The sequence below is a fragment of the Astyanax mexicanus genome, chromosome 19 (genome assembly GCF_023375975.1).
Source record: "Astyanax mexicanus isolate ESR-SI-001 chromosome 19, AstMex3_surface, whole genome shotgun sequence".
In the NCBI taxonomy this organism is placed as follows: Eukaryota; Metazoa; Chordata; class Actinopteri; order Characiformes; family Acestrorhamphidae; genus Astyanax; species Astyanax mexicanus.
In genome coordinates this window covers 14,794,273-14,806,987 of record NC_064426.1, presented here as the reverse complement: position 1 = coordinate 14,806,987, position 12,715 = coordinate 14,794,273, and the positions used below count along the sequence as shown (strand labels likewise).

The following is a 12,715-nucleotide window of genomic DNA, read 5'->3' as shown; positions in this document are numbered from 1 at the left end:
TTCAGTTTAACAAACACATTTTTTAGAAAAAAATATTTGGTTGGGCCAACATTGGTTCTAACAACTGCAATCAAGTGTAACTGGCAACAAGTCTTTCATATCTCTGAAGGAATTTTGGTCAAAATTTGGAGGGTTTTGAAGCATAAAAGTCCTGTTAAAGTTCATGCCACAGCATATCAATCAGACTTTGACTAGGGCGATCCAAAACCTTCATTTTGTTTTTTAAGCCATTCAGATGTGGACTTGCTGGTGTGCTTTAGATAATTCTCCTGCTGCAGAACCCAAGTATACCTGAGCTTGAGGTCATGAACTGATGGCCAGACATTTTAGAGAGCAGAATTCATAGTTTCATCTATTACAGCAAGTTATCCAGATCAGAAAGCTGCAAAGCAGGATGTTCTTTTTCTGAAATTAACTATTTTGTCAGTCTACAGATGTCTCATCAGATCATCAAGATGTTTGTTGGCAAATATGAGATGGGCCTTTATGTTCTTTTTGGTCTACAATACTATTGTCTTGGAACTCTCCCATGGATACCATTTAATTATTATCACTGGCTAGGGCAAGTGTGGCCTGCAGTTCTTTAGATGTTGTTCTGGGTTCTTTTGGGACCTCCTGGATGAGTTGTCCATGCCCTTTTGGAGTAATTTTGGCAGCCTGGTCACTCCTGGGAAGGATCACCACTGTTTCATGTTTTCTTCATTTGTAAATAATAGCTCTCACTGTGGTCTGCTGGAGTCTTAAAGCCATGTAAATAACTTTTTAACTTTTTCCAGACTGATAAATGTCAATGACGTCTCATCTGTTCTTGAATTTCTTCGGATCAGGTCATAATGTGTCGCTTTTTGAGATCTTTTTTGAGATTCTGCTTCATGTTGTCATACAGATTCTATTTACAGGGGCTTGCAAAAGTATACATACCCCTTGAATTTTTACACATGTTGTCACCTTACAACCACAAACTTGGATGAATAAAATGAATTTTATTGAGATTTTTGGTGATAGACCAACACAAACTAGCACATCATTTTGTGATGTAGAATTAAAATGATACATGGTTTTCAAAATTTTAATTAAATAAAAATCTGAAAAGTATGACACGCATGACAGCTTTTCGCATCTAGAGACTGAGATTTTTAACCATTCTTCTTTGCTAAATAGCTCAAGCTCAGCCCGGTTGGATGAAGAGCAATTTTCATGTCTTCATGTCACAGATGCTCAATGAGATTTAGGTCAGTTGCTGTGTCCCCTACATGGCTTGTAGCACACTGCAAATGGTACTTTATATGTCTTTTTTTCTACAACATTTTCTTCTTGCCACTCTTCCATAAAGACCAGATTTTTTGGAGTGCACAACTCTCCCACCAGAACTGTGGATTTTTGTAGCTCGTCCAGAGTGACAATGGGTGTCTTGGCTGCTTCTCTGACCAGTGCTCGTCTTGCTTTATCTGCCAGTTTGGGTGGACGGTTATGACTTTAACCGTTGCAGTTGTAAAATTCTTTTTCCATGTTTGGATGATGATGAATTGAACTTTGCTTCTTAGAATGCTTAAAGCTTGGGATATGTTTTTCATAACCTAACACTCCTTCAAACTTCTCCACAACTTTATCTCTGACCTGGTGAGCTCCTTGGTCTTCATGATGCTGTTTGTTTACTAGTGCTCTATTACAAACCACATAGGCTTTCACAGAACAGGTATATTTATACTGAGACTAAATTACACACAGCTGGACTCTGTAACTAATTAAGTGACTTCTGAAGGCAACTGATGCACTGGTTTTATTTATTTATTTGATTTAAATCCAAGATTACATGTATCCATGTAAAAAAACATATATTATTTTTGTTGAACTTCACAATTATGTGGTACATTTGTGTTGGTTTATCACTTAAATTCATTTAAGCGAAGTTTGTGACAAAATGTAAAAAAAGTTCAATGGGTATGTGAATACTTTGGCAAGCCACTGTAAGTGAATCTCTGGTTCTACAGACCTGGTTGTGGCTAGTGAAATTGAACTCAGTTTTCCAAAAATGTGATTAAAGTGTGGTTAATTAAATTATTTAAAAACACTTTTTGTATTTACTCAGGTTATTTTTGTCAGATATTAAAGTTTGTATGATAATATTTAAGTATTATTATTTTGCTTACCTAATACTTAACTGTCCCCTGATTTCAGACCATCTTGGAGAATTTCTACTGGTCTATTCATCAAGAAGTGTGGACACAGTGTAAGAGACGGTTTTTCAACAAAAATGGATGGAGATACTTGTTTTTCATTGGACAGCACATTCTACTGCTACCACTTTACAAAGTGTGAAAGTGTTGGATTTACAAAAACGCAAGACTGACTTTTCTTTTAGCATCATTATCATTTATTATATTTCACAGATTTGCTGATGTGATTATAAAAAATCCTCTACATTACCTTCTGAGTCAGAGATTTACTGCCCCAGTAAAGACAACCAGCTGCTGACGGAGAACCCAGTCTTAGTTTACATCAGTCATCAGGAAGAACAGAGATAAACACACTCCATATTAAAGCTCCACAGCTCTCACAGACATGTGGTCATCATTAACATCAGGTCCAACACCTGTTTATGGCAGAGCTGCAGTCATACTTCATATAATATTCAGATCTTATTTATTAGTGCATAAAAATGACTGACACAACGACACACTGGAAAAAAAAAAAAAAAAAGTTCAGGATTTGAAATCAGGCAATAACAATGATAACTGTGTGAAATCATCCTAAATCTAATCTTAATCTATAATACTACTCATTTTGAAAATATGCCTATTCTATTGCATCACAAAAAAATAGAATATCATTCAAAAGATACTTTTATTACAGTTGTTCAGTTCAGAATATGAAACTTATATATTATAAAGATGTATTAAACACAGAATTATATATTTTAAGTTTTTATTTATTTTATTGTTAATGATTATGTCTAACAGACAATGAAAACCAAAAAATCAGTGTCTCAGAAAATTAGAATATTATATAAGTCCAAATGGTACTTTTGGCAGTGTGCCAAGTCCTGCTGGAAAATGAAATTAGCATCTCCATAAAAGTTATGAGCATATAATCATAATCCATAATAATCAACAATAAAACAAACAAATGTTTAAAATAAATCACTCAGTGTGTAATACATCTATTTAATTTTATTTTTAGGAGTTTCACATTTTAAACTGAATTACTAAAATAAAGCAAATTTTAAATGATATTCTTTTTTTAAAAGAACTATATACAAATCATTTTCCCCTTTTTAATAAATAATTTAAACAATGTTCCTTTTTTGAAGAAACACTGCAGATATGTGTCCTTTAAGAAATAAATCAAAATATTTTAAGACTTTAATGAAACAATGCCGATTACTTAACGTATGCCAACAAATAATTGAAGACTATAAGAATATTACTTTTTCTAATAAATAACGCAGATATTTTTTCTCCTACGACATTCTTACAACAAATTAGTAAAATATATATTTGTCAGATTTACGATGATTTCACTCACCAAGTCATCCTTTATGCAGAGCAAATAAACATGACTGTTAAACCTTTTTTTTTTTGTTAACAGAGATTCTGAACAAATTGTCAGGTTTCTGAATGTGAGGAAAATTGTCAGTGACACGTTTTAATGAGATGAAACAAAAATCAACAGAGTAATCAACATTAATCACAAAGCAGCCGGGGGGCATAACAGTTATCCTTCGTAAACATTAAGACCCGCTGCTTTTCCCAAAAGAACCCAGAAGCCCTCAAATCCCTCCAGAGCAGAGTATCAACCCCAGCCAGCTCAGAACATCAGAACAGAGAAGTGCAGGACGGACAGATTAGATTAGATTACCCTTCTCTCTTTTTTTTATTATTCTGAATTACAGATACAGTATTAGAGTCTAACTAACAGCCTACAGTCTAGTCTGTTCAGATCACAATTTTGTAGAATAAATAAACATTTATTTCTGATTAAATTATGACTTTCTGTACAAAAAGTGCAATAAGGCATTCTGATCAGATCAATAGCTGCATGAGTCTCAAAGCATCGCCTTCGACCTCCTTCACCGCATATCTACACCACCATGTTTTGGCAACTAAACAGAACAAATTATAAAAGTCTTTAATCACAAAGTAAACATCAAAACAGCCCTTATTTTATGCAAATGAAGTGTACTAGAAACTATGAAGAAACAATAACGAGGTCAATCAGATCTCTAACGTATGAACACGTCAAAATATGGCATAAAGTAAATCGATTACAGGAACGTAGCAAACTGGCGGTGCACTGACGGACTGAAGGAGTGTTGCAGTGACACACAGCCAGGGTTTTAAAGGTCTATTCTACTGTTATTTAGCCTGGTCTCCATTTGCTGCATCTGTGGAGTTCAAAAACCTCATCATCCAAAACTCACTTATAATGGAAGTCAATTGGCAGCTGCTGAGTTCTGTGAATAAACATTTAATATTTTATACTATTTTCTTACCAACACAACACAACCCACTCATTAGGACTCTCCCTATAACTAGCAATGCCCCCAACACTAGGAGAGTAAAGACTCTTAAGCAAAGAATATTGTGAAGAATGTGAAGTCAGCCACGCCTCTTTTCCAAACCCCACTGATGCAGCATCACAGGGTAGCCAGCAAAGCTAAAAGGAGAGCGCTACCACCCCCACTCCCCCCAACATATACCCACCCAGGGAGAGCAAGGTGAATTGTGCTCTCTCAGACTCTGGCTGCTGATGTAAAGCAGCATGATGCAGGATTCGCATCACATTTTCTCTATGCAAAAAGGATCTGTTCTTTGCCGTGACAAGAGTAGAGAACCCATATTATTGCTACACAGAACGATCTTTAAAAGGCTCTATGAAGAACCACATATCAGAAGCTTTCCACCATACTTTTCTTTAGTGGTTTAGGACCACACAGATGCTTCAATAGTTTATTGCCTGGTTATAAAGGGTTCTTTTAATTGGTGGAAAGCCTTTTCATATAGCACTATAAAGGCTCTACTATAATTCACAGAATATATAAATCTCAGTATTGATAAAGGTGCTATTTGATAACATTTTTAACATTTTTACTTCCAAAAATAATAATTATAATGTTTGTTCTGTTTTTTTGGAAAAGAGATGTTTATGAAATTAAAATGGTTCTTAAAACAGATTTCACACTATCATCGGAACCAAACATTCTTTAGTGAATCAAAAGTGGTTCTTCTGTGTATTCTATTATTTTAATGACGGTTAATCACCTGCAGCGACTTACATTATAAAGGAGTTCTGAGTTCTCTGGGATCTAAGCTGATATCAGTGTTTGTGGTAATGGATGATACACAGCAGATGCAGCAAACAGAGATGAGGCTGGAGAATACTGGAGTGTCCCTTTTGCCAGGTAGGACGGCAGGTATCTAGATCTGTGTGGTGAGAACCGGGCTGTGAGGAACTACGCATGCTGTTGGAACCCCAGTGTCGCAGTAGTTGCACTTAAAGCTGCTTCATAAACCTAATTTCTAGAGTGACTCTGTCAAAGGCATCGAGGTCGCGCACCCGGGAGCGATCACTCCGCGCTTCATACAGTACACACACTTCGCCTGCAGCGAAGTGAGCTCTATCTGATGGAGTCAGGCTCCGCCCCCTGGCCGTCCGGGACACGCTGGTCCGAGACGGAGGTCTCCTCAGCGTGGAAGGGGGGCGTGTGAGGTACCTCCAGATCCGACTCAGTGTGTTCAGACGTTTCAGCCGGCAGCGGCTCTCTGAAGGTCTCCTCCAGGTGGCAGACTGAGCTGGTTTCACTGAAAGAGTCAGAACCCGCCCCCGAGCGTCGGAACAGCTTCTGACCTGAGATTAAAAAAAAAACAGGTAAAAAGAGTCTAGTAAGAACTTAAACATATACATACACTTCAGTCATAATAAACATAGAGGATACAGCCAGGGGAGGAGCTGAAACACCAACTGGATATTATAATACAGTGGTGAAATTAAGTATTTGATACACTGCCGATTTTGCTCATTTTCCCACATATAAAGAATAGAGAGGTCTTTCATTTTTTTATTGTACGTATACCTCAGCTGTAAGAGACAGAATCTAAAAACAAAATCATGATGTATAATTAATATATACCGTATATATATATATATTAATTTACACTTTACTGCATAAAATAAGTATTTGATACGACTTAATATTTGGCACAGAAAACTTTTTTTGCAATTACAGAGCTTTTCAGTAGTTCTTGACCAAGTTTGCACACACCGCAGGAGGGATTCTTGCCCACTCTTCAATTTCATTCATCTTCTTCAAATCTTTTATTTTTCACACTGCAAAAAACTAAATCTTAGCAAGTGAAAGTTTCTAAATTTAAGGCAATAAATAAATCTTATTTTCTTCTCTGATAAGACTTTTTGTCTTACTAAGCATTAGAGTGTTAGATTATTTTGCTTATTTTAGGGATAATTATCTTAATCATTCTTACTTAGAAATTGTACCTTATTTTAAGTAATTTGAACTCAAAATAAGCACAATCAAGCAGCAATCAAGTTATTCTGATTCTTGTGTCCAAAAACAGTGACTTTTTTGCTTGATTTAGGTGTTACTTCACTCATTTTGAGACTTTGCCACTGCTTTTTGTAAGAAATCTTACTAAGAATATTTTGCTTACCCCATTGGCAGATTTCTTTTGCTTAATATACAAATATTTGTCTTAATTTGCATATATTTCGTCTAGTTTTTGCCAATTGCAGTGCAGTTTTTTGCAGTGCAGGGCTGTCGCTGGGCAGCTCACTCCAAGATTTCAGACTGGCTAGGCCACTCCAGCACCTTGAAATGCTTCGAACAGAGCCACTCCTTAGTTGCCCTGGCTGTGTATTTCTGGTAATTGTCATGCTGGAAGACCCAGCCAGTGCTTTAACTGAGGGAAGGAGGTTGGTGGAAATCCTCCCTTCAATTTGGTGCAGTCATGCAGGATTTTAATCCATGACAGCGAAGTGTGTTACTAATTCTGACCTTTCCCAGAATCATCCTTACCCCAAGAGGCCCGATCTGGCACAGAGTGTGTGGACAAATGTCTTTTATACAGATAACAAGTTTAAACGGGTGAAATCAATAAAGGTTATGAGTGCAGAATAGGAGGGGTTCATAAAGAAAAACAAACAGGTATGTGAGAGCAAGAATTCTTGCTAATTGGTAGCTGATCAAATTTTGTATTTGTGCAATCAAATGCAAATTAATAATTTAAAAATCATACGATGTGTTTTCTGTTTTTTGATTGATTAAAATGTACCTACAATAAAAATTACAGACCTCTCTATTTTGTGTTGCTGGGAAATAAATAGTATATATGATATATGATCTGTACATTTTTGACAAAAAATGTTGAACTATTGCTATAAATGGAACTTGTTGTAAGTGAAGATCGGAAAAAGGCTACCTGGCAGGCGTTTGGCTGTGGCTGTTGGGGTTTCAGAGGAACCCTCTTTATTCGTTTGGGCTTTCATAGCATAAATGGGATCAGTAGTGTCCAGTGAACCTGCAGGAAACAAAACAAACAAATACAAATACAAAGTGATTTATACTGTGTTGTCCAAATGTTCGGATTTAGGTATTAATATTTATTAATTTATAAAGTCATTGGTACATTTCTATTGAATTGTTGAATGAACAATTTCAAAAAAAGAAGAAAGGCATCTGTGTGGCAGGTGAAAACAGCTGTTTCTTACTTTATATAATTATATACATAATATAAGTTTCATACAATAGTTTTTCACATAAGGCGCACTTAAAACCCTTTATTTTCCCCAAAAATCGTCAGTGCACCTTATGTATGAATTTTACCAGTCAGGTTGTAAGGAGCAGTAAAGCCACTCCACTGAAGTGCAGCGTTATAAAATTTCAGTTTAGTTCTCCAGCAGTATTAGCATTAGCTGCTAGTTCTTTCGCTGTTCAGAGGTGAATAGTATTGGCCTGTAGCCTGCTGCTAACCCTAGCTAACACTGCTGGAGCAGTATTAGCATTACCTGCTAACCGCTAACTTGTTTTTCAGAGGTGAGTGTATCAGACGGTAGTCTGCATGTTTTCTAAATTAAAACAAGCTACGTGGGACAAACCGCTAGCTGATAGCGCCTTGGCTTACCGGAACACTCAGGGTTCCTCAGTGTTGCACTTTTAGGTGGTGAGACCTGCTGTATTAGAAGGGAAAAATGGTGTCGCATAATTTTCCTAATAATCTGGTGCACCCATAGACTGTATATAGCTGGACAGAGCATCGTCTCTTAAAAGTGAAGCCACCACAGGTCAGGCGCCCCCTGCTGTTCGGCTGCAGAAAGCTGTGTAACCCCACCCATCCCCATAGGTTTCAATGGCAAAACAGACAACTCTCAATCACGTTTTTTTCTAATATACTGTAATTCTACCTCCTTTATTTAAATGTAACAGCTAGTGTAACCTCTACTTATATTGTCAAATTTTTATATCCCCACAGAATTCGGTTTTTAAAACTTTATTCAGCTCTATTCAAAAAAGGTGTGGTTATGGTAAAAGGGCTGCTTATGGGCGGGACCAATAACAGACCGTCAGCTCCGCTCCGCCCCGCTCTGCAGTCTGTGACCGCGAGGCAGCCCTCAGGGGCGGGGTTATTCAAATGAGTAGGTTGCTATCCACAGTCTTTCTCCCTCCTCTGGTCTCTACTGCGCAGAATCAGGTGGCAGGATCGCCAACATGGCGGAAGATTTTGGCTTCATTTTCATTGAATGAATGGGAACGGAGACACGGCGTCCATCTTTTTCACAGTCTCTGGGTGCACCTTCTTTATGAAAATAGACCTGATAACTGATAATGCGCCTTATATTGCGATGCGCTTAAAAACACGGTACCTTTAAATGTACTTTAAATGTAAACCTTTAAAAACAAGTGCTTTTTAAATATTTTTTTTCTAAATATTATTAAAATCTATACTTTAACTTGTATAGAAATTTGGTGTAGTGCACAGTTTCATAAAGAATTACAGTATTAACAGCATCCCCTTGTGGAGGATCATCAGCCTGCAAAACATGAGTTGATTACTGTGTATATAGTTAGTTAGGGAATTAGTTAATTAGCTGGTTAGAATCATCTTACCTAATTTGCCCGGTTGCATTTTTTTTTCTGTGCCATTTTTTAAAACCAAAATATGGTCTGTTTTTGTGTGTGTGAATGTTTTGTGTTTGTGTGTGTGTGTGTGTGTTTACCTGCAGCGAGGTTGAAAGTCCTGCCTTTAACAGAACTCTGAACAGGGGAGAACCAGTTCACCACTGAGCTCACCAGTGGGATCTGCCTGAGGACTCCCTGTAGAGATGAATACAGTGATTGTGGCCATTGAGTGATGTGTGTCATAGCATTTTAGTACCCATTAAGTTTTTAACACACACACACACACATACACACACACTTACATCCCTACATACCTCCTCCATGAGCTTCTCCTCTGACGCTTTCTGCAGCTGCAGTTCAGCCTCCAGGATGCCTTTCCTCACCACCTCGGTCATGTTCTCTAACAGCTGAAGAAAATGCACTGTTAGAATTACCGTAAAACTCTTTACTATAAACTATTTATAAACTATTATTTTTTGAAGCAAACTGCTGATACCTTTCCACTCTCTTCAATCTCTCTCCCAGTAGATGCGATGGTGTCTACCAACGCCGCTACATCCAGATCCTCAGTTGCCATTCCGATAAATATACAGTTCCTCTCTTCACTGAACTCTGGACCTGCAACATGAAGGTCATAAGACTCATATAGAGAAACGAATGATTATTTAGGGTCTAAATAAGTGATTAAAACAGCATTATGTGAGAATTTGTATGTTTTGCTCCTTAGCTACCCTATACAGATGGGAAGTGTAATTCACTTTTACACCATTTTGTAAATACATGTACACATTCATTTGTTAACAAGCTAAGAGATACAGAAGCATGCGAGACGTGAGATGCATGGAACTAAGGTGGTACAGTAGTATTACAGGATTTTACTCAACTATGACTTCATAGTTTATAGTGTATTAGCAGTGCAATTCTTCCAATTACAGTCAGTGTACCATTAACATTTCTCTGCTGTTTTATTGCTGCTGTTTTAAAGCTCACCTTCCGCAAAAATCCGATTTTTCTTGTTTTTTGTGGAATACAGTAGGTCTCTCCGAGTTGAATGTGTACACCTGCACATTAAACTGTTTTGCAGCCCCCATTGTCTGCAGGAGCTAAGCAAAGAAATCCCCCCTCCCCCCCTCCGAAAAACGGGTGAATTTTGAATGATCTTTCTGCCTACGTAGGCAGAAACTCACAGACCAGCCCACCTTGGCTCGAGAAACTCCCAGAGGCGGAGCTGAAGCGACGCAACATCACCGCTCATCAGTTAGGAGGTGGGAGGCAGTGAGCGGCAGAGCGGTGGAGGGGCGTCGCAGTGCTCCTAGCCAATCAGATATTTGCATGCTGTTTGCATGTATGAATATCCATGAGCAAAGCTGGAATCCGGTCATTTTGGACACACCCCTAAAACAGTCCATTAAAAAAAGAGCTATACAGAGACACCTGAGCACTTTTTTTTTACAAAAACGGCTCACATGTCATTCATTCATACTAGAGACCACAACTAGACATTTTAAAATGAAAGAAAAAACGACGGAAGGTGAGCTTTAAGGTAAGAATACTGCATAGTGCTGCTTTAAATGTTTTATTACATGTAAACATATATAAATAAATAAAATATAAAAATACAGACCTGTTGAGAACTCCAGATCAGTGTCCAGTTCCCTCAGTTTCTTCAGCAGCTCTGTATTGATCTTCTCCAGCTCCTGCTGCCTCTTTCCTTCCTCTAGGTCCGTCCTCCGAGACTCATACCTGCAGACATACAAAAACACACACTGTTCATATATCCAAAATACTACAGTGCTGTGAAAAAGCATTTGCCCCTTCCTAATGTCACATTTAAATCTTATACATAATTCAATTTTATAAAAAGACAATATAAAGCAACACAAGTAACAAATAAAAACAATCCACCTTTTGAATGATCATTTCATTTACTGGAGATAAAAGATTTATTCCAAATGTACATTACCCAGGTAAAAAAATACTTGGATGTGGACTATTTATATATCAGAATAGTCTGTACATTTAAGATTTTGCAGTGTGTAACATGGGAACAGAGATGCAAAGAGGGAGGGGTAATGGGCTCCTTCACTCAGTTTATCTCTACATATCAGCACATTACATATTTAGACATCTTCTGGCCAATATCATCTGTTTCTTTTATTTAGACGTGATAGAAAAAAAAAAGCTTGGAACAGGAGCGGTAGCCACAGAAAGCAAAAAGACTACGGTAAATGAAAAAATAGTCGACAGTCAACTCCCAAAATAATCATAAGTTGCAGCCCAACTACCATAACTAACACCAACAAATTTATCTATTAATACTGGTGTTCCTATGGAGGAATGCAGCGTTAGTTTTACGCCAAATTTAACAAAAAAAAAAAAAATCTACTTTGACTCATCAAATGGTCTTGGGGTCATCTAACTATTTTCTGGCAAATGTGACTTCTAAAAAATTAAGCAAATAATAAACAAATTCCCATTTGAAATTCAACAGTTTGGGGCGCCCAGTGGTCCAGCGGTCTAAAGCGCTGTCACTATGAGCGGGAGGTTCAAACCCCTGCTTATGCAGCTTTGCCATCAAGCTGACGGAGCTCAGAGGGAGCAAATTGGCCCTGCTCCCTCCGGGTGGGTAGATGGCGCTCTCTCCCCACATCACTCCTATGGTGATGTCTACAGCACAGGGCGTCTGTGAGCTGATGTATCAGAACCGAGCCGCTGCGCTTTCCTCTGAGCGCGCTGGCTGCTCGGCTATGCTGCATCAGCAGCAGCTCGAAAAGAAACATGTATCAGAGGAAGCATGTGTTAGTCTTCACCCTCCTGGTGTGTTGGGGCATTACTAGTGATAGGGGGAGTCCTAATGAGTGGGTTGGGTAATTGGCCGTGTAAATTGGGTAGAAAATGTGAAAAATTAGAAATAAAATTATAAAAAAAAAAAAAAATAGGATCTGATATCTTCAGCACTTTTCTCTCTCCGACCTGACAGCGCCGAGACCAGGCCAACTCAGGTCCTCTATGTAGCTTAGACACGCATGCTGGAGAACCTCCTCTCTGAAGTCCAGCCTGAAACGCAGTGTACAGCTCAGCACAGGAACCATCTCAGCCAGCTTCTCCACCAACAGAGCCACGTCTGACTCCTGAGTGCCCAAAGCTGCGCGCACACACACACACACATACACACACACACTGTTATAAAATACTAAAAGGAGGATCTGGGTCAATTCAGAAACACAGTGTAAACACGTTAGTTTTTTATTGGACAGTTCCTGCAAGCGCTAACACACCTTGCACAAACATATGTGCCATACAGATAAAAACTGTAGTGTTACTCAGCACAGTGTATGTGTGTGAGTGTGTGTGTGTTTGTGTGAGGGTGGGTGTGTGTGATTGAGTGTGTAAAGGTGGTGAATGGGTGCATGTAATGCTTACCTGCGGCTGTCATTAGAGGGTTAAAGCGCACACACACTCCTTCGTCCTCCAACTCCACAACATCCACTCCACTGGTCGGAACAAGTAGTGCCAACTGCTCACCAAGCTAATACAAATACAAGTTATCAAGACAAACATATTGATCAAGCATTGTTTCTT

The 12,715-nt window shown here is 38.3% G+C and overlaps 1 protein-coding gene across 4 annotated transcripts in view; it reads right to left on the bottom strand.

Annotated features, from left to right (window-relative positions):
* Nucleotides 1–4,992: 4,992 nt before the first annotated feature.
* pdxdc1 (pyridoxal-dependent decarboxylase domain containing 1) overlaps nt 4,993–12,715 on the bottom strand; it is a 31,118-nt gene continuing 23,395 nt past the window's right edge. For all 4 annotated transcript variants that reach the window (XM_007235334.4, XM_007235335.4, XM_007235336.4 and 1 more), the window contains 8 exons: nt 12,557–12,662; nt 12,107–12,278; nt 10,758–10,876; nt 9,630–9,751; nt 9,448–9,540; nt 9,232–9,328; nt 7,437–7,535; nt 4,993–5,847 (listed from right to left, as the gene is read on the bottom strand). In XM_007235334.4, the coding sequence (XP_007235396.3) occupies nt 5,618–5,847; nt 7,437–7,535; nt 9,232–9,328; nt 9,448–9,540; nt 9,630–9,751; nt 10,758–10,876; nt 12,107–12,278; nt 12,557–12,662 (1,038 nt within the window). In that variant the 3' untranslated portion in view covers nt 4,993–5,617. The remainder of the gene's footprint in view (nt 5,848–7,436; nt 7,536–9,231; nt 9,329–9,447; nt 9,541–9,629; nt 9,752–10,757; nt 10,877–12,106; nt 12,279–12,556; nt 12,663–12,715) is intronic.